This window comes from Molossus molossus, unplaced genomic scaffold (assembly GCF_014108415.1).
Source record: "Molossus molossus isolate mMolMol1 unplaced genomic scaffold, mMolMol1.p scaffold_m16_p_6, whole genome shotgun sequence".
NCBI classification, from domain to species: Eukaryota; Metazoa; Chordata; class Mammalia; order Chiroptera; family Molossidae; genus Molossus; species Molossus molossus.
Window position 1 is genome coordinate 88,558,487 of NW_023425399.1, and position 26,956 is coordinate 88,585,442.

Below are 26,956 nucleotides of genomic sequence, written 5' to 3' on the forward strand. Positions count from 1 at the left end.
GAATCCCCTTACATTCTTCACCCACTTATTCTCACACATATATAAACACATTATTACTTCTTTTCTGAAATATTTAAGAGTAAATTGCGGACATAATATTCTTCATTCCCCAAATTGTTCGGCATGTGTTTCTTACGTTCTCTTACGTAACCACAGTACAAGGATCAAAATCAGGAAATGGACATTAATATGGTGCCATAATCTAATCTGCAGACCTCATTTCAATTTTGCCAGGTTCCCCTTTTAACTTTCCTTCCCTCAAACATCCTTTTTAACAAAAGAAAAATAAATTCTAGCCCGGGATTGAATCTATGATCATAAGTTGCTTTTAGTTGATATGTGTCTTTAGATGAGTACAAACCATTTATTTTGTAGAATGTTCCCCAATTTGGGTGCGTTTGTTTTCTTAAAATTAAATTCAGGCTCTGCATTTTCAGCAAGAATAGTGCTCAGTAGTCATACCAGGAGGCCCAGGTTAGCTATTTCTCTCATTGCAGATGATGTTAACTGTGATCACCTGGTAAGGTGATGCCTGCCAGCTTCCTCCCCTGTAAAATTACAAACGTTCCCTTGTAATTTATAGGCATCGTGTGTGTGTGTGTGTGTGTGTGTGTGTGTGTGTGTGTGTGTGTAGGGGAAGGGATACTTTGAGACTGTAAAGATTGCTTCTCATCTACCTTTACCCACAGTTGATGATTCGACACATTCCATTTAAATCCTGTCTTCTGCTGCGTTCCCGCTGCCCTCTACCAGCCCAGTGCTAGGAGACGATCGGAAAAGGAGACAATGCGCTTCTCGTCCTCAGAGCCTTCGGCTAGAGAAGGAGCCACGGACACAGGGCGCAGAGCAGTGGGAACGTGGGCCAGTGAAGGGGTGTCCACTCTGCGGGAGAAGAGAGGCGCTCGGTTTGAGCTGGAGCCCCTGGAGCAGATGGACCCTGAACTAAGGACGGAGAATTCGAATGGTCAGAAACCTGGAATAGCATAAGAATCTGTGTCCACAGCCGTCTTTCAGGGCTCCAAACAGACCCTGTCCCAGATGTTTGTCATCTAAGGAATCCCCAGGGTACTGAGGAGACCAGACCGCCAGGCTGTCTTCAGATCCCTGGCAGACCCGGGGCAACGGGGGCAGAGGGGCTTGCTGACAGCGTGCCAGGCCTGGGGTGCTTCAGAAGGGGCTCGTGGGAAGCTCTCATTGTCCTCACTCTACCCTTCCTTTTATTTATTCAGCAAACATCACTGAGCACCTACTATGTGTCAGGCATTGACTTCAGTGCTGAAGGCACAAGTGTTCTCTAGTTCTTGACTAAGTGGGGGTGCCTAGAGCCCAGAGGCCTCTTCGGGTCACCCGGCACTCAGGCCAGGAAGCAAGTGTCTCTGCCCAGGGCCGAAAGCAGAATAAAGTGGGGGGCAGGGGGTAAAACACTGCTGAGTTGTCTAATCCAGGTGACGCTCCTCTCGGGAGCCAGCCGAGGGCATTCCTGGGTCCCCCCTCCGCCTCCTCTGCCCACTGCCCTTCCCAGCGCTTAGCAGAGCTCCAGGCACGTGCGAGCAGGGCCCAGTCTGAGTCCAGGATGCCTGTTCACCATGCAAGGAAGGAGACAAGCAAAGAGGCCGGTGCCTTTCCAGTCCCGTCTCCGCTCTGTCCTGGGGTTCGACTGTGTGTCTTTGGCTTGGAAACAGAGTCAGTGAAGAGGCTTTGAGGGAAGGGGCATTCTGCATGTGCTGCGAACAGGGGCCTCTTCCGATGTAACGCAATGATTACAGGCACGGGGTCTGCCACCGGGCACCTGGGTTCACACCCCAGCTCTGCCGCCCTGTGTGATTTTCAGCACACACTTCAGCTCATCTGTAAGGCGGGGTCCAGTGTTGTCGGGAGGCTCACTGAGATGGTGTGTGTCTGGGTGGTCAGCAAGTGGATTGCTTTTCAATAAGGCCCTGTGTCTTCCCCAGCATAGTCCCCACTTACCTAAGACATCTTGTGGTTCTTCAAAGGTCTGGGGTCCTTGCTCCCTCCATGCCCCCCTCCACTGAGATTTATTGGGCCCCTTCGCCCTCCCGTGCTCCACCTCCATGTCTCCTGCTCCCCCGTCTGGGCTACTCGTCTCCCTCTCAGGGCTGTCCGGGGCCCTGCCCAGGTCTACCACGTGACCCTGCAGTGGTCTTTTGCTTATCAGGGAACTTTCCTTTTCCTTTTTTTGTAATTGAATTTATTGGGGTGACATTGACATCGGTTAATAAAAGTATATAGGTTTCAGGTGTACAATATAATAAGGGCACTTCGTGTGGAGAATGAGTGCGGCTGCTTTTAATCTAGGCTCCATTATTTTCTTGCAACGTGGTTTTGGGCAGGTAACTTACCATCTCCGGGTCTCTGGTTGTTCATCTGTAAAGTAGTGCTCCTCGCAGAATTACTTCTAGGGTTAGAGAGCATCCCCGTGACACACCAGGCACGGTGTCTGGGAGGCGGCTCCGTGCACTGGCTTCAACGCTCCACCCCGTCCTGTGCATGGTGCTGGCACTCGGTACGTGCACTGTGACTCCGGCCGAGCACGTTAGGGAGCACGTACACTCACCGTCCCAAGGCGGTTCTCCTTGCAACGCAGAACTACGTGAGGCCCAAGTCCAGCTCAAAGAAATAGCCCTGACGGTGGGTGCAAGGCCCTGGACGGGACTGGAGTGCAGTGGGGCGGGTGTGCTGGGGCCCGTCACGCAGCGTGAAAATGAACCTCAGTCGCCTTACCCTGAAGCCCCTCTTTGCAGCCCAAGAGGACGAGTGCAAGGGATACAGGTCGGCAGCACCTGGGTCCTCTGGATATCCTGCCGGTGATGCCCAGGCCCCTGAGCCGGGCCCCAGGAGGAGGTGGGCAGAGAGTAGCACAGCACCTTCAGGAGTGGCTGAATTACCCGTTGGTTCTGAGTGATGGAGAACCAGTTTGCGTGGATCTTAAGAACATGCCTGTAGTTTCCCCCCGAGTTCAGTGCCCTGGGGAAACAGAGCTGACACAGCTCGAAAGGTTTCTGAACTAAGGTAGCCGCATAAAATGTTAATAAATATGACATTTATTTCCATTGAATTTCCTCTCCTCATTAATAATAAAAGCTAAGCGGGTCTTCGGGTTGTTTCCCTCTCCTGCCATGCTCTCCCTCCGTCCTCACCACCAGCACGTGCTGCTCGGCAGGGGCGACCACCGACTCATTAGCAACCTGTTTCGGAACTTGTCACTCACCTTTAAGAAGTTCATTTCCAGCCCAGATAATCAAGGACAGAAGGGGAGAAAATAATTGGTACCTAAGTCAATATAGATGATGCCATTTCTTAAAGGTAAAATTGGAATTATTAAGAAAAAAATGTGAGAAAGAGGGGGAGAGGGAAATAGACCCAAGAGGAGGGTTGCAGGGGAGCAACGGCCCCGAGAGGTGATGACCAAGGGAGACAGGATGCGAGATTAGGAGCACAGCAGACAGACCTGGGCTTGAACCTGACTCTGGGTCATCTTGGCAAGAACTTAACCTTTCTGAGCCTGTTGCCTCATCTGTAAAATAGATGACACCTACCTCCAAGATTAGATGAGATTATAATCAAGCCTCTCTTAGCACAGTGTCTAGCTCAGAGCAAGTACCCCATAAATGACAGCTACACCCATGCATCAGAGAGAAGAGCCCCAGTGATAAGAGTGTGACTGGAGGGCCTGATTCCTCCACCATCCAGTGGGGTCCTGGGCTGCCCCTAGCCTGGGCTTATCTCTGGGACTCCGTGGGCCAGCGGTAGGAGCCTGGCATATCACTGCCTGGTGCTGGGTCTCCCTATTGAAAAAGGATGACTGCCGAGTTCCCGCCATCGATGTATCCCACATCCGCACAGGAAAGCCAGATAAACAAGAACAATGGTTAACGCGCTGGAGGGTGGCTGAATTCAGGGCTGGGAAGAAGAGTTTTCACTGTACATTCATCATAGTTTCTGGATTTTGAAATATTTGAATACGTTACCTATTCAAAACATAGATAACATTTTTAAAATGCAAAGACCAAATTGACACGCAGCCTGAGGCCATCTGAACCAGGACGAGGACGTCTGCAGACAGGAGCAGCCACAGAGGTGCTGGGAATGCTCCTGGGAGAAGCGCAGGGTGATGTGAGAGGAAGGGGTGCGGGAGCAGCGGTTGCTAATTGGGCTCCCTGGACAAGTGTGAGCAGTGAGAGGCAGGTGTGTGCACCTCCACATGACAGGAATTCCCTGGGCGTCGTGGGCGGACTGGACTTCAGAGAAAATGACGTGAAGTGGTCCGGTGTCAAGTTCAAGCTTGCTTCTGTTGGGATGTGAATTGTCAATGGAATGGAACTGGGAAGGGAAGGAGGAGGGGATCGGGGCCTGAACTATTCACTCGGGGTGTCTGTCCTACAGAGGAATTTGTAACTCAGGGAATCCTTGGGGTGGGATGAAGCTGCGTGTCATTCTATCTCACTTACTGCTCACAACTCTTGAGGCATGTGTGTGTGTATTATTATCCCCATTTTAGAGATAAGGAAATTGAGGCTCAGAGAAGTTAAGTAACTTTTCCACAGTAACACAGAAGGTAGTGCCACTGGGATTTGCACCCCAGCCTGACGTCAAGGCCCCTACCTTTCTCACTCTGATGCTCTAGGCTCCACCCTCCTCCTGGTCTGGGCAAATTCTGGTTAGACCTTCACAAAGGTGCAAGGGGGTGGGGATGCTCAAGAGATGAGGAGTTAGGCTAGCATGAGGGAAGTGAAGTTGGGGTGACAAGGAGGGGTCTGGGGTGCTGGTGCTGGCTATCCAGCCTTTCACACCCCTTACTAGCCAGGCCTTGGGACATCTGGGGGTGTTGAAGACCAGAGACTGATGTGGGGGTGGAGGGCAGGTAACCAGAGGGAGGACAGCTCAGAGATGAGGGGCAGTAGAGATAGGAAGGTGTGTACCCATCCCGAGTGTGCCTTATTACTTAACAAGCATTTCCGGAAGACCCGCCTCTTTGGAAGGTGCCTTCCGTTGTCTGCAGTTTGTTTTCCTTCCTTCCTTCACCTGTTCAGGCAGGCAGTGGCCAAGGATCTGACCGCCAGGGGGACGGCCTACCGAAGGTGGGCATCGGTGGTAGCTAAGAATGTCATTCGGGGCAGATTCCATTTTAAGAGAGAGACAAATGGCATTCACCTTGGGGGAGCGGGGCCCCTGAGCCCACTGCCCGAGGTCCCTTCCCCACCTGACCCCGGTGGAGAATGTTCATTTGGGTTCAACCTGGGTGTAATCCCCACACTGGCCCTGTAGACCCCATGCCAGGAGGAGCTGCCGATTTGCCCCCAAGGACGTGGGGTCACTCTTGTGGGGGGGGAAGCAAGCCCTGGGGCACATGTCTCTCTCTGCTGTTTTGCGTGCAGGTGTACGTGACATCCAGGAGAGGAAAAAGGTCAGATTGTTAGAAAAACCCAGAAGGAGATGGGAGCTGTTAACTGAAAGCTCTCAGTCAACAGATTCTCTTCAGGTGAGCATCACACAGAAAGGAGAGGAGAGGGGAGAGAAGAGAAATGTGAGCGAGAAGATAAAAGAGTACAAAGCAGGTAGATGAAAAGCAGAAGGGCCTTTGAAAGTGCCACCTGAAGCCAGGCTGGAGGGAGGCCCGGGGCTGGCCCCAGGAACCAGGGCCCACCCTTGGATGAGGCTGGAAGAGGTCACAGTTCCCCCCACACTGCTTCAGCGGGGGTACAGCTACCCAACGCTGGAGCCAGCCCTCAGACATCAATGCAGCCATGACAACAAGAGGGGAAACTGAAGTATCTGCCCATGGAATGACCTGATCACCGGGATTTGCTTCAAAAGAGCTCATGAGTAGGTGGTGGCTACATGGGAGTTCTTTATGCAAGTATCTACTTTTCATTAAGTTTGGAAAAAGCATTAGAATAATAACAGAGGAATGTGAGCCACAGAACATAAGCAGAAATTAATCAGAACTGTGTCCCGGGTTTTCTTAACACTGCAAACCAGGAGTCCTTGACCAGGGTGATGATGGATGAGCTGCAGGGTCCCCGGCCTGCCTGTATCGTGTGCAAACTGACCTGGGCATTTTCAGCAAGTTTGCAAAGAATCTGTGACTCTCCCCCAGAGGTTAGTAAATTGTATTCTCTCTAAAATGTGCCGTGCATATATTAGTTACTTGGTGTGTGGTGTTTAGATAGAGGGGTTCTTTTCTAGAACTGACAGTCACATCTAGGCCCTGGGTTTTCATCCCTCCTCTCGGTCAACCGTGCCTGGAACAGAGCAGGACTTAGCTGACTTGCTTCACAGCCCAGGTCCCTGGGGACAGCTCCAGGGCCCCCACTGCCCCGAGCCGCTGACAGAGGAGTGGGGAGGGCTGGGCCAGAGAGCGGGGTGCACAGTGGGGAGGTGGAGACAAAGGAACAGGAGCTGTCTGGGGAGGCTCCCTGGGGTCTGAGAGAGTGACAGGAGGAAGAGCTGTTGAGGTTTGTCATCCTCTGGCAGACTCATTGCCTTTCGGCTGCAAATATCCACAGAACCTCCGTTTTGAAAGTCTGAGGTTTAACACTCAAAGATTTCCTTAGAAAACACCTTTCCGTTGCTCACGCAGTAGCATAACACCCAGTCTGACTTCCAGCCCTTCACAGTGAGTTCCTCCAAGAAGTCCAGAGCCCCACAGGCTCCCTAGACCGGGCGGAGCAGGCTGTCACCTGGGCTCACAGTCTGGTGGGCAGGGAGGTGTGGGTTAGTCTGGGGGACAGCGAGGCTGTCATCTGGGAACACCTCCACATTCAAGTCGAGGCTTGAAGGCCCTTTCTCCTTAGGCTAACAGCTCACGGGCTAGTAGGAGAAGCGTGGCCCTGGGACGAGAGAGGAGAAGAAACCAGGGTCCAGGTATTGGCCTGTAGCTGGGGCTCAGAGCTCTGCTCTCCATCACTCTCCTTCAGAGAAGACAGGTGAGGGCTGAAGCCATTCCCCAGTCTCCCCAGAACAGGAATATGGACAGACAGATGAAGACCTCAGTCTCCCCACCCAGGCATCTGGAACCACATAGCTTCCCCCCCTTACACAGAAGGAAATGGAGACCTCGGTGGGAGTCTGTCCATTCCTAGACCAGGCTGCTGGGCTGCAGGGCTGCAGGCGGGGGGGGGGGGGGGGGGGGGGGTGAGATAGGCCAGGGCGGGCCTGATGCCGGCTTGTGGCTGTTGAGCATCACTTCAGAAGCTGCCCCCTCTCCACCTCCCCTACCCAAGTCCTGGTTCTTGTCCTTCCCCAACCACAGCCCTCACCCTGGAGTACCTTCCTTCTCAAACCTCCCCTGGCATTCAGGGCTTGGACATCTCTCTGTGTGTCATCAGAGATGGGTAGCACCCTCTGCCTCTCCCCCACCAGAATCCTGACTCTGAGGGCACCGTCCAGAATCCCCAGCTTCCTCCATCCATGCCAACTGTCAACACAGTGGAAGGTGCAGGACCAAAAGCGAAATGCTCAGGGGCAAGTTTTGGGTTGTCCCCATCCTTCCTTAGTGGTAGTCCCTGCTTCCACTGCCTCCCTCCCCAATGCCACACAGCACGTTGCCCCCACCCCAACTCAGGGGCCTGGGTGTCCTCCCGCCGGGGAGGGAAGGGGGACTTTCTGTGATGTTTGGGCACTATGGCCATTCCTGCCCGGGAACCCAAAGAGTAGGTTTGTGATGGTGACTTTCAGAGATACACAGAGTGGAGGGAAATGTGTCTCCGTGTGGAACAGGGCCCCAGAAAAGCCCTACGCTGCTCAGGCTGTGAACGACGGCCACAGGCAGGTGCCGGGAGGGAGGGACCTCGGTACTTCCATGGCCCTCCTGGGGCCGCGAGGCGCCGCTGGCCAGGCTCCCAGAAGCACAGGCCACTGAAAGAGTCTTTTTTTTTTTTTAAACTGTGCTTTATTTAGGGCTAAGCTGGAGAAAGCGTCATCCAATAGTTACAGAAGGTTACAAGGAGTTTTAGGGAGTTGAGTGTGAAAAGAGCAGTTGTACTGAACTGCAGCTGTTTGTTTTTACAACATCTGGACATCCTAAAAGGAGGAGCCAAGAGAAAGGAAAAGGAAAATTCAAAAAGAACAATAAACCAACAAAACAGAAAGAAAGGAAAGGCAGGAGGCCTGAGAGGAACCAGATCATTGTTCTTCTAAAACAAAAAAAGGGAAAAAATGGTAGGCCCACGAGCCCCCGGCCTCCAGACACACTGGGCGTCAACCAGAGGAGGGGATCGAGGCAGAATGCAAAGCAAGGCTTCCCAACGGTGCAAATAAATTATAATAAATATGTTATACTTTAAAATAGATGGGTTCTTAAATAAATCAGTGTTTTTTCTGATTCTGAGTTTTTTTTTTAAGCAATGTCTTTTTTAACTGCTCTAAAGTCATTTACCAAAGATAAATATCGTGCTTTCATTAAATAGTTTTCCTTGTTTTTTTTTTCTCTATCATTACAATTAAAAGTCCTACAAAATATGCAAATTTATTTACAGAAAAACAGAGCCAGCATCATTTAAACATCCCTGTTTTTCAAAATTCCTTGTAAACAGTTTCAGAAATTCTTCAAAGATTGTTATTTTTCTCTCTCTTGTTTAAGGTTTTTGTGTGTGTGTGTGTTGTTTCGTTGTTTTAAGATGAAAGTTCCCAGGTCTCCCTTGCCCGGAAAGTCTCTGGAGCAAGCATGGAAGGCGAGTGAAGCGGAAGGTGTCCAGGGCTTGCGGAGAGCGGGCGAGCGCGCAGCTCCGGGGCGAAGCGAGGCGAGGGCGCTGGGCGGGCTTCCTGCCCCGGCGTGGCCTCCACCGGCGGCGGGCGGCCAGGAGCCCGCGGGTCGGGGCCCTCCGGCCTGGCCCTCCGGTCAACGGCGTCGTCATCCGACCGCACTCGCGGGGAGGAGGGAGTGATGCTCAGTCTAAACTCTACAAAAGTACAGTCCTACAACATCTGGGATTTTAGCAGTAATGCTAACTTCTATAAGTTTTTTTTTTTTTCCTTTTTTATTTTTTTTATTTTTTGCTTTCCTCTAATTTTTCTTCTATTATATAGGTATTTTAAACTTCTCCTTTTTAAAATTCTGTACAACTATTATGTTTTTAAGAGGGGGAAGAGTTAGAAGCATTTACAGACTTTTCACAATTCTCTTGCCTTGTGAGTCCCCTTTTTCCCTCCCTGTTTTCTCACACTTCACGGTTAATGAGTTTTAACATTGTTTTGTTGCTTTCCCCAAATATCCACCAATTTGTTCATCTTAACAGCTCCATCCAGACATATAATACAGAAAACCATAGGAAAGTGTCTTAGACTTGAATGAGGGTAATCAAAGCGCCTCTCAAAGTATCAAAGAACTATTATCTTGCTGTTTTAAAAGCATTTAAGCATTATTTTTCCTTTTTTTGTGTTTTTGTGTTTTTTGTTTTTTTTTAAATTTTTTTTTTTATTACATTTTTCATAGAATCGCTCTAAGCTGTTTCAAGAACAGCCAGGAGGCAGGAAGGAGGTTCTCCTCCGTTCCCCCTCAATTTGACATAGAGCTACACATCTGCAATAAAAAGTTTGGTCCTTTGGTCCCTAAATAGCTAAAGGAATGACAGATAGAGATGCTCAGTGGCGACCTCCCAGCCGCCCTCTGGGGACCAGGTCCCGCAACACCGCTTGCCCCTGCCTGCCTCAGGCGCCCACGGGCTGGAAACGCCCCGGGGATCGGTAAGCAGCGTCTCTTTTCAGTCCCAGCCCTTCAGCCTCCCCATCTGGTCTCAAGTTATTTTGTTTTAAAAGTTGCCTTTTTTTGTGTGTGTGTGTGTGTTTTTTCTCATTTTTCTTCATCTTCTTCTTCTTTATGTCACATGTATTTTCCCCCAAACACGCGCCCTCTGAACTCCATAGACGCTATACTTTCCTCGAAGAAATGTTATAGTCACAGAGTGTCTGGAGTCCTCAGCTTGATTGATATTGGCTGATATGTCAAAGGTGTCATCCAACAGTTCTCATTTATAAATAGAGAGAGAGAGAGGTTTGATTTTTAATGTAGCCCGTTCAGCATCCTGCCCTAAAATGAAGAAAATCAGGGCTGATTAAGCCAAGAGAGGAAACACAAAATGCATCCAAACACCAAAAGGAACCTGCCTGGGGGTTAGGGAGGGGCTCTGGGGGATGGTGGGAGGGAGGGGAGAGACCAGTATGAGAATTAGTCATGATCATGATACATAAAGAAGAAATTGACTCTTCTATTCCAAGAAACCACTGGGAGGTCTAGTGGCGATGGTTGTGGCTGAGGTTTAGTTGTTGGGAGCGGGGTCTCGATTTGGGTTCCTTTAGAGTTCTGGATTGGGGGATGGCTCAATCTAAGGGATGAATTTGGGACTCTGGGGTATGAATTCATAATTAAACTGATCTCTGAGGGATCTATCCCAGATACAATATGTATACAGAAGCCTAGCAAACAAGACAGCAAAAATCTAGCAGCCCTGCCCACTCCTCCCCGACTTGAGGAAAAGAAAGAAAAGATCCATGACATGAATTTTGCTGAATCCGTGCCCAGTTTCCAGCCAACCACTTCTTTCCCCAGGTCAGTAACTATTTGCGAGGCTATGTATATATATGTATATCTGGATATATGTGTAGAATATATTCACCTGCACATATGTGGATATACATGGATATGTGTGTATGTATATGCATAGATACACACATACACACACACACACACATAATATTTTTCTCATACATGCCAGGGAATTTAGAGGAAATTCAGAACTTCGAGGGGTGGACGGGAGAACCTAAAAGAAGTTAGAACGGATTTCATCGTCAAACTTAACTCAGACAGTTCTTGATTTTGTTTTGAAATGGTGGCTTTTTGGTGTTTTGTTTTGCTTTTAAGAAAAAAATCATGATCTGACTAGAATCAGAAGGAGAATGCTTAATCATTGTGAATTAACAAATGAGACTCATCTCCATTCTAGCAAGCAGCTTCCACTTATACATGGGGGTGACTGGTTACATCAAGAAAGTTAGAACTGCCAAGCCCCCAGTTGAGGGGACAACGTCATGCGTATATCAATCCATGCTGGCAGGTTTTTCACACTGTTGATTCAACAAACAGCAAACCGTACACAGCAGTCTAAACAATTACAACACCAAATAAAATAATAATAAAATTAAAAAACACTTGTCAAGGACCCTTTTTCAGTTGTAAATGAAAAGGTGCATTTTGCTTTTGTCAGTACTGCTTTTTCCAAACCAACCAAAAAACCCTCCCGAAACCCCAGGTCCCCACCTCCCGTCCCCACATCTAATTTAGCAGAAGTGGTTATAATACAAACCTCACAATTGTTACCAGGCTCTCTCAGAGGCCTCTGGCTTTGTACTCTAGTTTTTTGGTTTAGAATTTTTTTTTTTTTTTATCATTCTGTTACTGTAGAGATTTCATTTTTGGTTTTGTTTTTTTCCTTTTGAAGTGAGATTTAAAATGGCCTAACTGGAAAAAGACCAGACCCAGGAAAGTGTCAATTGAAAAAGGCCCCCAAATTTCTAGAAAAAAATAAAATCACAATATTTTCAAGTGCAAGTAAATCAACCACGCATATTTTTAAGATGTTTTCCTTATTTTTAAGAAAAAAAATAATGGTTTGCACAGTTAAATGATCCCATGTTCGATAATTTAGGAATTCATCTTTACTTTTACTATTTTTTTTTTTGTGCTTTAGTTTTTTTTTTTTTTTCTCGTTGTGACATCTAGAGAAGCATAAAAAAACGCTGAACAAGAAAAACCAAACAACAGAAAGTAAAACCACTGCAAGCACCAAGAACGAAACGAAAATGAGCACAGCAAAAAAGATCGTGGCAGCACAAAAGTCAAGAGAATGCACGTGTGATCATGACTGGCCAATCATCGACTGATACAACATCCAAGAAAAACGCTCCAATCACAGCACCTCCACGAAACTTGACGGCAATTGTCATGCAACCGATTCTTAGCCTTGTTACATGACGCCATCATGTCACACTGTGAACTTTGAGTTGATTTGAACTTACGGATGGGGGACTGTTTTCTCCACTCTCACGTGATTACGTGAACTTTATTCCTAGCTCAGCGCGAGACTGTGGTGGATTTGACTGGCCCTGGTTGGGTTGTTGGAATTTGATTGAATGACAAAAGAAGAAAAGATTTATATATATATATTTATATATGTAGAGAGAGAGAAAGAGAGAGAGGACAAGAGTGTGGGCAAGGGGGGAGGAAGAGGCAGGGAGGAGGGGTGGGGTAGGGGGACGTGGGAGGGCAGGGAGAATCGGGTGGAGGGTGAAGAAGGGCAAGGAAGAAGTTAAAACAAAATTAAAAGGAAAAATACTTATACAGCACCAGACCACAGCATCAATCTAAAAGCTCTGATGGGAGAACAGCAGTCAAATCATAAGAGAACTGAAAAGAACTCGAAGGATGGAGGAAGCGGCAGACAGACGACGTGGGCACATCAACACACACATACACGCACGGTTGTTTATGCAGACACATGATACATTGTGAACAGTAGCAGAACCTCACACAGGGCCACTGAGGGCATCCATCATGCGTTGGGAAGGGGGGCGTGTGGGCAGTTTGGTGAGCGGGCCAGAAAAAACAAAACAGCCCCTCAAACCACCTTGGCCCGCAAGCAGATCAGGAAGCACGGCTCTGCTTTTCATCACCCTTGATTCTTCCTCTCTCCCCCAGGTGCCCAGCTCTCCTCACCTCCCCAGCCTTCTGTGGCCTCAGCCTGTGGACCAGCAGGGGGAGCCTGACGGGGTGACCTGACTGGCCAGGTAGGTCTGAGGCTGGCTAAGGTGGCTGTTGTATCCATGAGGTCCATCCATGAGACACTGCTGCCCCAGCCCAGTCCACACTGGCAGCTCTCCCCCCCTTGGGGTCCCCCCTCAGCCACGGTCCCCAGAGAAGGGTGTCTCCCCTACAAGCGAACCCACTGTATGATGTTAGGATCCTCTCCCCTTCTGCGCTCCGCCTCAACCCTCTTTCCTCAGAACCTTCAGAAAATGAACATGTTTAGTTTTCAGATTTAGAGGGAATCCATCGACATTCCTGGAAACCTATAACCATGCCCTGGCACTGCTGATTTCGTTTCACAGTGACCTCGTGCCCTTTGCTTTGCTCCCAAGGTGGCCCATGTGGCCGAAGTGCGGCTGCTCTGGGCACGTGGAGCCTTCAGAAGGCTCTGCAGCTGCACCCGTCAGGCCCTGTGGAAGACGGCAGGCGCCCTGCAGGCGGGTAATACAAGCAAGGGCAGGCCACCAGAGAAGGGGGTGCTGTGGCCCTGGAGCTCCAGTCTCCACTGGGTCACTTTTGCTCTGCTGACCTCCCCTGCTCCAGCTCCTCCTTCTCCAGCCCTTATGCCCCACAGCCCTCCCTGTGCAGCGTTCTTGGCTGGTCCCTCTCACGGCCCTGGCCTGCCTCCTTGACTGGTAGAGCCCAAGGTGGCTGGGGCTGGATTCCCTTCTCTGTCAAGCATCGTCAAATAATTGCACTTCGAGTTGTCTTCTGCACTCCTCACCCTTTCACGGTCCTTTGTCCCAGCCAGGGATCTGCAGGGGGGCTCCCCAGTTCTATCCCCTTGTTGTGGTTACCCTTGACTTTGCTCCCATCAGCACTCGGGCAACAGGTTTATCTGCAGAGTTTCCAATCCATCCGGTTTCTACATGCAGCCGACTTCCACTTTCAGCTTTGTTGTCCTTCGAGGGAAGGTGGAAGGGAAGCCTGGGACCGTGGGGTGTCAGTGTGATGAGCTGAGAAGTGGCTGAGAGGTGACTACTTTAAGCCCAAGCCCAGCCTTCACAGAAGAGCTCCCAGCCTCTCTTCCCTCCCAGGCCCCTGCCTGGCCAAGCTGGGGTCTTGCTCTTCCAACAGCAGATCTTCCTCGCACAGAGCAGGGCCCACTGCATGCCACCACGTCCTGACATGCCACCCTTCCCTGCGTTACCAACCCCTCCCAGAAGACAGCCCTTAGACCCACGCAGGATATCCAGTTGGCATGTCCCTCTGGATGGGAGAAGAGGCCAAAGAACGGAGGAGGGCAGTGCCATCCGGTGTCAGCTATGGCAAGTATAACTAAGGGGCCCCCTGGAAACCTCTCCTTCCCCCTTCCTCCCACTCCTGACCACTTACAAGTCGCCTCTCCTCCCCACTCTGCTGTGCTCCTCCGCTTCCCCATCTGTCCTGGGCACTGGGGATTCAAGCCTGCATATCACACAGTCCCTCCTTAGAGCCCATTCCAGGGAACTTTCTCATATACTCCTCTCTCGCATGCGCTTGGCCCCAGCACACAAACACATTCTCACGCTCATCCAACCCATAAGGAGCCTCCCCAGGGTTCTTCCTATAAACAGCTGACTACTCTCTTCATTAGGGAACAGCTGTGCCTCTGCCTGCTGGGGGACCCCTTCCTGGGCACCCTCCTGGAGAGCCTCACAGAGCACAGCCCAGTGGTGGCAGCATGGGGGGGGGGCTTAAATCAGGCCTGGGGCTCCACCTCATGACCTGGGCAAGGAAATGATGACCAGGCTGAACCAATTCAGATGCCAGTCCTAAGCATAGCTGGGCTCTACCCAGGGAAGGCCCAGGCCCAAAGCCATAGCCCAGCCCCATGCAGGTCAGACCTAAAGCACCCGTGTCCACAAAGCTCAGAGTAGACACTGCAGAAGCCCAGGGCCCAGAAGGGACAGGAGTCCCACGGGAGTCAGACATGATGCTCAGTGTCCTCTAACCCAGAACCACCCTCGGCTCAGGGCCCAGCGCCTGCTAGCGAGCTTGGGGAGAGACAAGTGACTTGAGGTTCTGGCTGATGGCTGTAGACCTGGGCATGTCCACAGTGGTGCCCGTTCTTCCTATCCCTGTTTTCTTCCTCTTAGGTTCCTGGTAAAGAATTTTTGGAGAAACTCCCATCTTAGCACAAGATAGTGAGTCCAAGCAGCCAGAGAGGCAGGGGCAGCAGGAAGACCAGGAACCCAGAGAGGAAGAGAGCTACACTCAGGAGACCCAACCCCAATTCTACCCACTGAAACTTCACTTTATGAAACCAAAGCCTGACCTGCTGGGTCCTTCTCTTTCCCCAGACCTGTCACATTCTCAGTCTGACTTGGCCTTGACCACCAGGCCTGCTGCACCTTCTGCCTTCTCCAGTGCGGTGGCCAACCCTGGCCCTGAGATCCCTGTCCCTGTCACATCTCTGCTCCTAGTGATGGCTTGTCCCTCAGTCCCTGTTCAGGCTAGCCCTGCCCTTCTGAGCACCTAGGACTTATTATTTGTAAATACCCTTTTTTAGCCTGTAACTTGTGCAGGGTTTTAGCTGTTCTTGCATGCCATTTCCTCCTTTGTGGGCAACTTGACGGCAGCCACTTCCTACTGCAATCCCCTTATCTTAGCACCCTCCTTCCGCTGCAGTCTCTGATTGTCTTGGGGTGGGAAGCCTGCAAGCACCATGTTAAATGCCATCTACATGGAGATTCAAGGTCAACCTTATTATAGGGTTAAAAGGGAGCAGGGAGTCAGATGGCTGACCCCTGAGAAGTAGGATGACTTGGCATGTCCCCTCTGATATTCAGGACACTGTGCTGGGAGGGTCGGGGTGATGACAGCAGTTGGGGGGTTATCATTCTCCTTACTTGAAGGGGTTAAGAGCACAGCCTCTCGAACTAGGCGTCCAGCTTCAAATCACAGCTCTATCATCCAATAGCTGATGGGAAAGTGACTTGACCTCTCTGTAAAATGGAACTAATAACACTACATACTGTATAGGCAGTTACAGCTATGTACTTATATCTTACAGTTATCACCCCGTGCATGCTAAGAACGGTGGGAAAGTCTGTGGGTCTGATTTTCTGGCCTTTGTATTATCTGGTGGAAGAACCCACTCTGCTGTTTAAACTACTCCTCTCAAGCCCCCAACCCAAGTATGACTGTCAGCTGGTACTTCAGTTGCAGTTCATCCACGGCCCTGGTTGGGCCATGCAGGAGGCAACCAGTCAATGTGGCTCTATCATATCGATGTTTCTCTCTGTCTGTCTCTCTCCCTCCCTTCCTCCCACTCTGTCTGATAATATGTAGAAAAATATCCTCGGATGAGGAATAAAAATAAAAATAAAAAAAAATAAAAATCCTCCGATGACTCCAATACCTTGCATTCATTGGTGGAAAAATGGAAGCCCAAGAGGGGTCGCACCCCGACCTGGGTCATGCCTTAATGGCAGAGCTAAGGTTATTTGAAAGAAATAAGTCTATATCAAGGAAAGGCTGCTTTTACTAAGCTTTCCCTCCCCTCCTATGGAAATGCACCCATCTGCTGGCGGCCTCCTGATGTCTGTGTGCGCTCAGAGCTAGAAGCTCCTTGTGGACAGGATGGTGACCCATCCACCTCTGTGTCCGCAGCACTGAGCCCAGTGCCTGGCACAGGAAGGTGCCCAAAGTCTGAATGAACATGAGTATCTGTGTCTTCACACAAGACAGAGATGGGCAGGGGTGGGGACTCAGGAGGCAAGAGAGGCAGGTTTGGTTTTCCAGACTGCAGAGGGTAGAGGCTCAGCCACGCTCTGCACCAGCAGGCGGGTGCTGGCTGCTGCCCCCAGCTGGAAGAACAGTGTGCTGCTGGAGTGGTGAGATACGAGAGGAGACTGGGAAACGGCAGACCTCCTTCCCAGACTCCAGACTCTGAACCTCAACTCGAATGTTCAACTCTCACATGCCTGGCCTGTCTCCCAACCCTTCTGCATTTCCAGTCACTTGGGCCAAAGCCTGGTGTCATCCTTGACTCTCCTTTCTCTCACACCATCTCTAAATCATTACAAACAGCATCCTTGGCTCTGCCTTCCAGATACATCTAGAACTCAACTCCCTCGTACCACATCAGCTGCTGTCACCTGGATTGAGTGGCCCATGCACTAGGCCTCTGCTTTGGGCCTGCAATGTGTTATCACAGCAGCCAGCGATCCTGCTGAAATGCAGGTTAATCACACCGCTCTCTACTCAAAGCTCTCCAGTGGCCCCCACCCCAGGCCCCCATTTCAGAAAACAGGCCAAAGTCCATACAATCACTGCCTCCATGAGGTGGCCCCCTCTCTCACCATGCCCCCTGAATTACTCCCCTCCAGCCACCTTGACCTCCAGCTGCTCCTCAAACACGCCACCCTGCCCTCACCTGGGAGCCTGTACGCTGGCTGTCCTCGCAAAGGGAGGACATACTCCTCCAGACACTGACACGGCTCCCTGCCTCCCTTCTTGAAGTCTTTGCTTGAATGTCTCTTTCTCAACAAGGCCTGCCCTGGCTACCGGATTTAACTGTGACCAACAATTCTGACATACTATATAATTTACTCTTGGATTATATGTCATTGTTGAGTGTCTCTCTCCCTTGCTTAGGACCAGGGTTCTTAGCAGTCTTACTCAGGGCTGGGTCCCGAGTACCTGACTGTACCTGGTGCCCAGCACTGCCAAAGGAATGGAGGGACAGAGGGCTGGGCAGCCCGGCTCTGGCCTGAGAATGAGCTGACCCTGCAGAAGCTCACAGCAATGGGAAACCAGGCTGAAGGTGGACTTTGGTCCTGGCACAGCTCTCGGCTCCCCACTCCCCAGATGGCTGCTTCACCCAGGGGAACAGGTGGCTTGTTTAGAGGGGTGGCCTACTGTGTCTTCAGCTGCAAGGCAGGACCCGGACTGAGCAGAAAGATAGGGTGACAACGGTCCATTCATCATGCCCTCTGTAAAGCAGGCAGGGTAAGTGGGCCCAGCACTACAGCATCACCATCCTCGCGTCTGTCCTATCCAGTTTTGGTAAAGTTCCCTTTGAAAAGTCCTGTCCCTCTTTTCCAGCCTGAGCTATGGGGAACGGAGGGGTGAGAGGGTTACGTGTCTAAAGGCCACCAGACCTCCAGGCAGGAGAGCTGGGGAAGGGAGAGCCAGTATGTCTGGGAGAAGGCCCCAACAAGGGCTACAGCTCCCCACAGGGCCTATTCTGCTGCCCCCAAATTCTCGTGGCCCTGAGCTTGCCATCTGGCAAACTGACGTGTGGGGCTGGAGGCGAAAGCCCAGGGCTCGCCCCACCTTCTCAGAACGGTTCCCTCACTCTTGCCCCTTTTGGCTCTGCGGCAGGGGATGGCCATGCCCACCTCTCCCGGGATGGCCACAGCTCTGCACCTGCCCCCTAGGCACCGGGCGAGGAGCAGGTCGCGCCTGCGCAGCGGGTCCAAGGCACAAGCCCCGAGGGTCCAGCCCGTGGAGGTCGGGGAGGCGGCGGGTCCGTCCGGTGTCCCCTCCCGAAGCCCCCGTGCCCGCGCCCCGGCCGCCCCCGGTTACCTGTGCGAGTCCTGGTCTCCCCCGGGGGACGCTCCCGCCGGCGCTCAGTACGGGCGATTGGCGTCTTTGGGCCGCTTCAGCTGCACCTTGAGCCTCTTCATACCGATCTGGAAGCCGTTCATGGCCTGGATGGCGGTCTGCGCGCTGGCCGGGTTGTCGAAACTCACGAAGCCTGGCGAGACACGAGGGACGAGGGCCTGGGTTTCCACTGGGCCGCCGGGGCGGGAGGGGGAGGTGGGGAGAAGTCGGGGCCGAGGGCGGGGCGGGGCCGAGCCGACGGCGGCCCCTCCCTGCGCTCCCGCCCCGCCTCCGGGCAGGGGCGGGGCTCGAGGCTCCTCCCCCGGGCCCGGCCCCCGGCCGGCCTCACACCCCCCTCCAGCCCGCGTGCCCGCGGCCCCTCCCGGGGTGGGCGCTCCGAGGCCCCAGCCTCGCCGACCAGCGGGGCCCGGCCGGGTCTCCCCGGCTCTACCTCGGCGTCGGGCGGCGCCCTCTCCCACGAGCGGGGAGCCCGCGGCGCAGCGGGGCTCGGACCGGCGCCCGCCCCCCACCCCGGCCGGCCCCGGCACCTCGGCCCTCTCCGGCGGCGGGAGAGGGCGGACACACCTGCGGGTGGAGGAGTTTATTGGACACTGTCCTCCCTGACAGGAGGGGGCCTGGCAGCGGGAGGGCACAGGGTGCCGGCCTGGGGAGAGAGAGGAGTGCGAGGGGGAGGGAGGGAGGCACCCCGGAGAAGACTTCGCCGCCGTTCGGGCCACCCCCTGCGCGAGTGCCCTCGGGCCACAGGGGAGGGCCGAGGCTGCGTCCTCAGGCCCCTCCACCCCCTCCCGGTCCTGGCCGAGGCTGTCCCCAGCCGGGCTCCTGGTGGACACTGCGGTTCAGTCCAGACCGACTCGCATTAACCCACCACCTTGTACCCAGGGGCTGTCGGCATCTCCCTTTTATTTAGTGAAAGTCCCAGCCATGGGAGCAAGTGCTGCTGCCCTGGACTAAGCACGCACCAACTGATGTGTCCCCCATGAGCCCCTCGTAACAACAATATTAGTATTATAACAATAACAGTACAAATTAACACCATTAGCAAAAATCTGTGGAGAGCCTGCCAAAGGCCTTTTCACCCCTTCACTCTCCCAACATCCCAGGACAGGTTACAGAGCCCTGCATGGCTCTGGGCTCCCGTCATCTTCTGAAACACCAAGTTCCCAGATGGAGATGGATCAGGTCCGTGAGAAGTCACCTTTCTGAAACTTTGAGTGCATTTCCTTAAACTTTGAGTTACGTCAGCATGTCCCAGAATGGCCCCGATAGGTGCACCTTGAGAAAGGGGCTTCTGTGGCCTCCTAGGTTTATAGCCAGGCCCTTCTGGGGCAGTTCAAGGCACATTAACAAATAAAAGCATCCCCTCCCATCCCCAGTTCTCCAATAAATAAAATGTATCTCTTTATTTAACCTAATCTTCCCTGAAATTTATTTGATTTAGAGGCTTTTCCTCTGTAAAACCTGCCTTTATTTCTCCTGTAAAATCTCCCTACAAAATATATGAAACTAAGTGTTCCCAGGCCACCCTGCAAACCTGCCTCATTTGGGAGGCTTGTCCCCAAATAGCGTTGCATAGATAAGGGATAGATATACAGACCGGCTGAAGTAGAAGCTGTCTTCTTGGTTCACTGTCGGTTACCTCCAGCCTGGCCCGCCTGTGGTCCCTCCCTGCTCTCTCCTTGCCCCAGACACTTTCCCCATGTGGCTTATTTTCTCTTTCTCGTGTCCTTCCTGTGTTTGCTCATATTTGCTCCTGCTGCAACACATATTAAAGATGTGTGTGTGTGTGTGTGTGTGTGTGTGCATGTGAGCTCAGAAGGAACTGGTCAAAGCTGGTCCCAAAGCAACATAACAACATCTGTAAAAGCCTATATGTCAAAATAGATAGGAGAGATTTAGGATTATCCATAGCTGAAGATTAGTGTGAATAATCCTCCCTCCTCTCCTCTCACCCCCCACCCCCGGCCCATCCCTTCCCCATCAACCTATGTGTCTGATGGCGAGTCAAGTTGTTAGAGCAGAGCAGTTTTCAAATGTGTGAATTGTGTCTGTTACAGTGCTCTCCCCCAGACTAAGGAGGGTGGTCAAACCAAAGCCTCTCTCCCTACGGGGACAAGATAGCCTAACCGTGGGTGACAGGTTACATCCCTCCTTCCTCTGCTGGCCCACCAGCACCACCAGCTCTGGCTCTACCTGGCCATCTGCACCTGCCACCTGCACTGCACTACGAAGGAGACAGGAGAAAGATAAAAGGGCTGGAGGTGCTGTGGTGTAAAGGGAGGCGCAGCCGCTGAGTGGGGAGAAGGGGCAGAAAGGTGCTGGAGGAGGGAAGCCCAGCCTTTGAGGAAGAATCTAGTCTCCAGAAGCCCAGGGGTTGAGAAGGACTCCAGTCTGGAGGGAACCTTTCTTCCTCAACCAATTTTGTTGAGTGGCTAGCAGCCTGAGAAGGGAGCTTGTCCCCCACTGGCAGGGCTCTGGGCACCATCTCCCATGGTTACCGGCTTCCTTCTTCCAGAGTCCCTTCCCCCTCCCCCCACCCCCAAGGAAGCTCCTGCCTCTGAGACCTTGGACGCCTTGAAGACAGGAGGCCCTCCTGGTGCCGCCACCCAGCTCTTTCAACTGAGCGACAATTTGTGCTGCCCATGAGCTCCCCAAAGCCTCTCTCTATGCTTAATCATGTACAACAAAACGGCCCCTCTTTCTGGGAACATAGAGAGATCTGGCACTTCTTGAGGGTCCACTCTGACCAAGCCCCTCACACACACCATCTCATGTAACCCCAGGGCGTCCCCGAGGACTGACTGCTGAAGTCCGCACTTCACACGTGAGAACACTGAGGCTCAGACGGGGACAGGAGTTGCCCATGAAGTGCTGGAGTTTGTTCTCACACTAAAGGCCTCTGGGAGGGTTGCAGAGAGCTCGGGTGTGAGCCAGAACCCAAGGCGCTCAAGGAGGAACCGCTGGGCCCGGCAAACATGGGGGCAGACTGTCGTTTTTCAAGGCGGGTGGATGTTTAGTGCTAGAAGTTTATTCAGGGATAGAGGACAGAGCCAGAGTAGAGGTATTCAGAAGATCCCCCCCCAAAAAAAGGGGGAGGAAAAAACCGTTGGTCCTGGAGAATTTAAATGGGCCAATGGCGGGGGTAGTGTTTGGGCAAATTAAGGAAATGCTTTTGAAAAACGGGGTTGCTCTGACGTCAAGGACAGCCAGGAATGGCACACACGCACAAAGGGTATGGCTGGAGACCAAGCAGCTCTAGCCCAGGTGCCCAGTGCTTTGTGGGCTCCTAGCAGTTTGCTTTGATTCTTGTAACATCTGAGGCTTACTGACAGAGCAAATACAAAGACCTCCAGTTTGTTGTTTTACGCACACAATTGTAATGCATCAGAAGAAACACTAAACACTGGTCACACAGTGGAGGGGTGCAGCCCAGTCCTTTTCTCTGGCTTTGTTTTCCCAATGCTCAAAGAGACTAGAGCTGCCGAGGCAACTCCATGCACCAAGGTACCCCCACCATTCCAGGGGAAGGGACAATGAAGCAAAGATCCTGACTGCTCTGGCGAGGACACGCTAAAATGTCAAGCCCTTCATGGTTCTGGCAAGTTGGTCTCCAAACTGGAATTTCCTTAACATGTTCTTCCCGATGCTTCTACACTCTTCTTATACCTTCCCCCTCCCACCCCCAAGCTGTGACCTGAGTTCCCTGGACAACACAGGCTCCTATTCTGTCCTCACAGCTTCAGAATCTGGGGGCCAACTCAGCTCACACTCAGCGTGGCCTCTGGGGACTGGCTCCTCAGTCCGTGGGGAATCATGAGTGGCTCTGGCCCCGGAAAAAGGGCTGATGGAGGTGGAAGAGGAGGTGAGAGAGGGACTAAGGAGGAATGGAGGGGAGAGGTGTGAGGATGAGGTGGGACTTTGGGTTTGAAGCAAATCAAAACACAGGATGCCCAGTTACATTGGAATTTCAGATAAACAGTGACTACTTTAGCATAAGCATATTCCAAGTATTGCATGGGCCATATAGAATGTAACATTTGGGACAAACTTACACTAAAAGTGCATCCGTTGTTTATCTGAAATTCCAGTAAACTGGCCATCCTTTATTTTATCTGACAACCATACTCCAAGATTCTCCCCAGTCCCTCCTCCCCATCTAACACCCTGCCACCAGGCAAACTTCCTGAAAGCTGTCTCTTCATTCTACTGCTGTGAGCTCAAGGACCTCCCGCCATCTTCCACTGCCTACCACACCACATGGAACATCTTCACCTGAATGGTCCAACCCTCCCCAGCACAGACCCTCCCTCACAGATGGTCTCCCCTGAACCCGCCTTTCTCCCCAAAGCCTCCAGCTTCCCTACTCACATCTTTGGCTCTTCTCATCCCAGACCCCACACCCTTGTCCCTTCTATTCTCCCTGCCTAGAATCCCCACCCCGTCCTTTGGCTATCCACCTGCCTTTCTCATTACTCCAGGAACTAGGCACCTTGCAGATTTCACTGCTGCGGGGTAGGTGTGATTTTCATCTATGCTCACACCTGAGGCTTCCTGAGGGCAGGGACCATTTTCCTCTTCCTGACTCTTCAACATGTGGCTCTGGTGATCTGAGAGGGGTGGGGGGGAAGGAGAGTTCATTGGATGGCAGGAGGGGAGCAAAGAGCGAGGAAGACAGAGAAGGGGGTGGGGGCAGGACAGAGGAAGCCAAGGGGAAGGCAGGGTGGGGGCCTCAGCTGGGCAGAGCCCCTCCCCAAGGATCATGCTCAGCTTTCATTCAGGGGCCACTCTGACAGTGAGAGGTGAGGGGCTTCTGGAGAAATGCATGTTGGTGTGCTCTGCTTGCTGCCCCCTTCCACCCCTGTCCAAAGTGGCTCCTCCCCCTCCTCTGTCTGTGGGAACTGGGACTGTAGCAGGGAGGGCAACCTGTCTCTTGGACTGGGAAGGGGGAGATGGGAGCTGGATGAGAGGTGGGCAGGGAAAGCCAAGAAGCCAAAAGTAGAAGAGAGAAGGGTGAGAGAGGGTGGCTGGAGACGGGGCCCAACGGAGCACCTGGGGGAGGGGGGCGTGTGAAGGAGCAGGTTAAAAGCAGTTGGACACCAGTAAATTGGTGCGAGCACCGCCCTGTCCTAGGTGAAGCTAGTTGGTTTGTTATCTTTACCCACCAAAGCATTTACTTTGGTTAGTCGCCCGATCCACAAACACTTTCGAGGAGATGACATTACCGAAAGGGAGGAACATCTGCATCAGCTCAGCGTCCCCAAACTCCTGGGGCAGATGGTAGATGAACAGGTTACAGCCCTCGGGCCCTGCGGTGAGGGGAGGGGGTGGGGCGGGGGAGGAGGGATGGCGGGGTGGGGGAAGAGAGAGACAGAGGAGAGGTGAGCGAGTTAGGCAGCGGCAGCAGGGAGGGGTGGGGGCGAGGTTAGGAAGGGGGGTCTCATCCAAGATCCAAGAAGAATGGGGGCTACTGAGCCCACCGTCTGAGCTCTGATCTCTGCTCTGCCCTTGGGCAAGTCACCAAACCTCTCTGTGCCTCAGCTGCCTTTTCTGCAAAATGGATCTATAACAGGGTGCCTGCCTAGCACCCCTGGGGATCCAGAGGCAGAGGCGATGAGTAAAAGGGGCAGCTCAGCCCATCCTCCTTCCTGGCCGGCAGCCACTCCTTCCCATTTGGTTCCCAGTGGTCCCACCTTCTCAAACTCAGCCCTGGTCTTGAAAGCAGAAATCAAGATTTGTCCTGCCTCCAGTGGGCTAGGTGTACAGGGGTCTTCAAGCAAGGCCCCGGGATTAGCCGGGGTAGCCATGAGCCTCATTATGTGAGAGGCTCCTCATTTCATTACAAGAATAACAGCCCTGCCACTGCTATAGCTTGTCATCCCCACTTCACAGATGAGAAAACTGAGGCCCAGAGAGGCTGAGTCACATGCCAAAAGTCTCACAGCTAGTAGGGGGTGGAGCCAGGATTCAGACTCAGGCCATCTGCCTCCGGTCTGTGCTTTCCTCTCTACCTGTCGTAAATCTCAACACCCCAGCAACTCTGAACTCGGATGAGGCCTGTGCATTTCTGAAATTTCCAGACAGCTAAAGATCTACATTTTTCTTTCTAAATGACCCAAATGCTCAATTTTAACTCTTTGAAATGGAAATCTCTCCAAGGTACTTCATCTATTTCCTGCCATCTTAAACATAGTATGCCGCATGCTTCCACCTTTTAAAGGGTGGTCATTTCGACAGTTTCCACCCGTGAAGGACATGCAAAGGAACAAGCTTCAGTTGTCAGAGTCATGGAAGAGCCGAGGTTCTGATCAGAGGCTGGTGCAAACTAAGCATGAGCTCAAACGTGAAGGCTGTAAGGCACCGACGTGGGCTGAGATGTGGCTTTTGGGGCCAGAACCAACAATCACGGTTCTCTGGGACGGGCAAGGCTGCCTGACAGCCCAGGCCTGGAGCCAAGAGCTTGCTCTGCAGTCTCTGCCCTTCTCTCCCCTTCCTCCGCTCTCCCACCTCTCTCCAAAGACTCCTCCGACCACACGCCACCCTCCGAGCTGCCCACCTCCGTCCTTGGTCCCCAACCCATCCTCCCCTCCCTGGACTGCTGTCTCCCAGGCAAACTGCCAGCTGACGGCGCATTCAGAACCGGCGCAAGCGTGCACCCAGGGGTCCCCAGTGCTGGATCCCCCAAGCTCTGGTGACCCTCTCCTAGCCCATCCCTTCCAACCGCGTATGTTCACTGGCTCATGCTCTGTGACTGTGTCCCTTGATGGTCCCCAGCTAGATGTGAGTCCCCTTGGGGCAGGAAACAGCTTGAAGGCCTGATCTAAGTAAGGCACACCTCTTCTAGGACCCCACCCAGATACTCCCCACCCCCTCTCCCTTCCGGTGCTCCTTGAGTTCGCACTCATACTCTGTGGTCTGAGACTCTTTCTCCCTCATGTCTGGGAGGTTTTCTCACCAGCCAGACGGGGTGCTCTCTAGGGGCAGGAGCATTTGCCTCCTTCTGTCCTCCTACCCACCCTCCACCCGCACCCCAACCCCCCAGTACATGCCTTCTCTCCTCCTCGCATCCCCATTCTTCAGGGCTTCTCTCTCCACTCCACCCCATGCTGACACCTGCCTTGAACTTGGGGCCCATGTTCCAAGTTCAAGTTCTGTAAGCTGTTTCTGTGGATGTAATATCTGTTGTCATCAGAGAGACAAGGAGCCTTCAAGGGCAAGGCCCGCAGAGTGAGTCCCATCAGCGTGGTGCGTGCCTGAGCCCCGCCAGTCTCGTGTGCCTCACCCCTCAACAAGGAGCCTACACATTTTCCTACGCTGGCTGCCCCGGAGCTCCCACTGCATTGCCTCATTCATGGATTAGAGAGCAGCCAGATGGCACAACCAGCAGGACTTTGGAGATCAATCTGGTCCAACCCAGCCTCCTAAAATATGGTGAAACAGAGCTCCAGAGACACACAGGGCCTACCCCTGACCACACAGCAGCCCCAGGCAGAGCCAGGAATGGAGCCAAACCTGAGGGTAACCTTGGCCTGTCTGTGGGCAGACAGCCTCTGGGGATTCAGGCATCTGCTGGTTTTCAGGCTCAACTCAAAGACAGGGAAGGTCCTCCCCAGCCACCAGTGTGTCCTGGTATTTCAGTGGCATTACACAGGAGGAAGTGACCAGAAGGTGAAGAGGCCATGGATAGAGGAACACAGCTTTCTTTTTCATCCATGCCTCTGGCAACTCTGTGGACACAGCCGGGTCTCATCTTTTGTTCCTGCTGTTCCCCCACCAGGAATGCCTGTCTCCCCATCTCTATGAGCTGAAGATCTCATCTGTCAGGGCCCCCCAAAGCCTTCCTTGACCACTCCACCTCCAGCGCCATGAGCTCTCCCTCATATGCAGTGTGGCTCTGTAAGCATCTGGGTTCATGTCTTACCCCTCCCCATGCCCTGCTCCCCAGGGCCACTCATCCTGTGCACCAAAGTCAGGGACAATGGGGACAGTAATGGAAGATCTCTTGGCCAAAGGGGAGGCTACAGTGGCGACTGACCACACAGGGTCTGGTCTAGGGAACAGGGCATGACAGTGGGGAAGTGAGGCTGCTCACAGACAGAGAGAAGTTATGGGAAGGAGCTGAGCTAGATGCGTGGGTGAGCACAGTGTGAGGTAGGGGCAGGGCAAGGAGCAGATGGAGGGTCTGAGTTTAAGGCTGGTGTTGGGAGCGGTCATGTGTGTTGGTCAGAGCAACACTGACCTGCGGGGGTGTATGTGTGTGTGTGTGTTTGTGTGTGTGTGTGTGTGTGTGTGTGTGTGTGTGTGTGTGTAGCAGGGTTTAGAGACCTCTGGATGCACAGACCAGAGAGATGCAGGTGCTGACGACAGGGTGAGGGTGGGTGAGCCTGAGAAAGTGGAGCGATAAAAGCAGTAGCCCCTGGAGGCTTAGCTCTCTCTGCTCTGGGCCTGGAACAGGCGACTCTGGGACTGCTGGACCCCACTCCTTGCGCCCTGATCTGACCAAAGTGGCACTGGAAGGCTTGGACCAGGTGGGAGGAGGGCAGGGTGGGGCAGGCTCCAGGGCCTCAGCCCAGGGAGGGGACCTTCCGG

General features: G+C 52.7%; 1 protein-coding gene across 9 annotated transcripts in view; it reads right to left on the bottom strand.

Moving 5' to 3' along the window:
* Positions 1-9,413: 9,413 nt before the first annotated feature.
* The window catches only part of CELF4 (CUGBP Elav-like family member 4), a 293,910-nt gene continuing 276,367 nt past the window's right edge, over positions 9,414-26,956 (bottom strand). For 4 of the 9 annotated variants that reach the window (XM_036244567.1, XM_036244566.1, XM_036244565.1 and 1 more), the window contains exons 11-13: positions 23,593-23,676; positions 18,335-18,506; positions 9,988-10,048 (exon numbers count right to left, since the gene is read on the bottom strand). In XM_036244567.1, the coding sequence (XP_036100460.1) occupies positions 18,379-18,506; positions 23,593-23,676 (212 nt within the window). In that variant the 3' untranslated portion in view covers positions 9,988-10,048; positions 18,335-18,378. Of the gene's footprint in view, positions 10,049-18,334; positions 18,507-18,937; positions 19,017-23,592; positions 23,677-26,956 lie in introns of all 9 variants that reach the window. The other 5 variants (XM_036244572.1, XM_036244570.1, XM_036244568.1 and 2 more) reach the window with 3 other exon arrangements.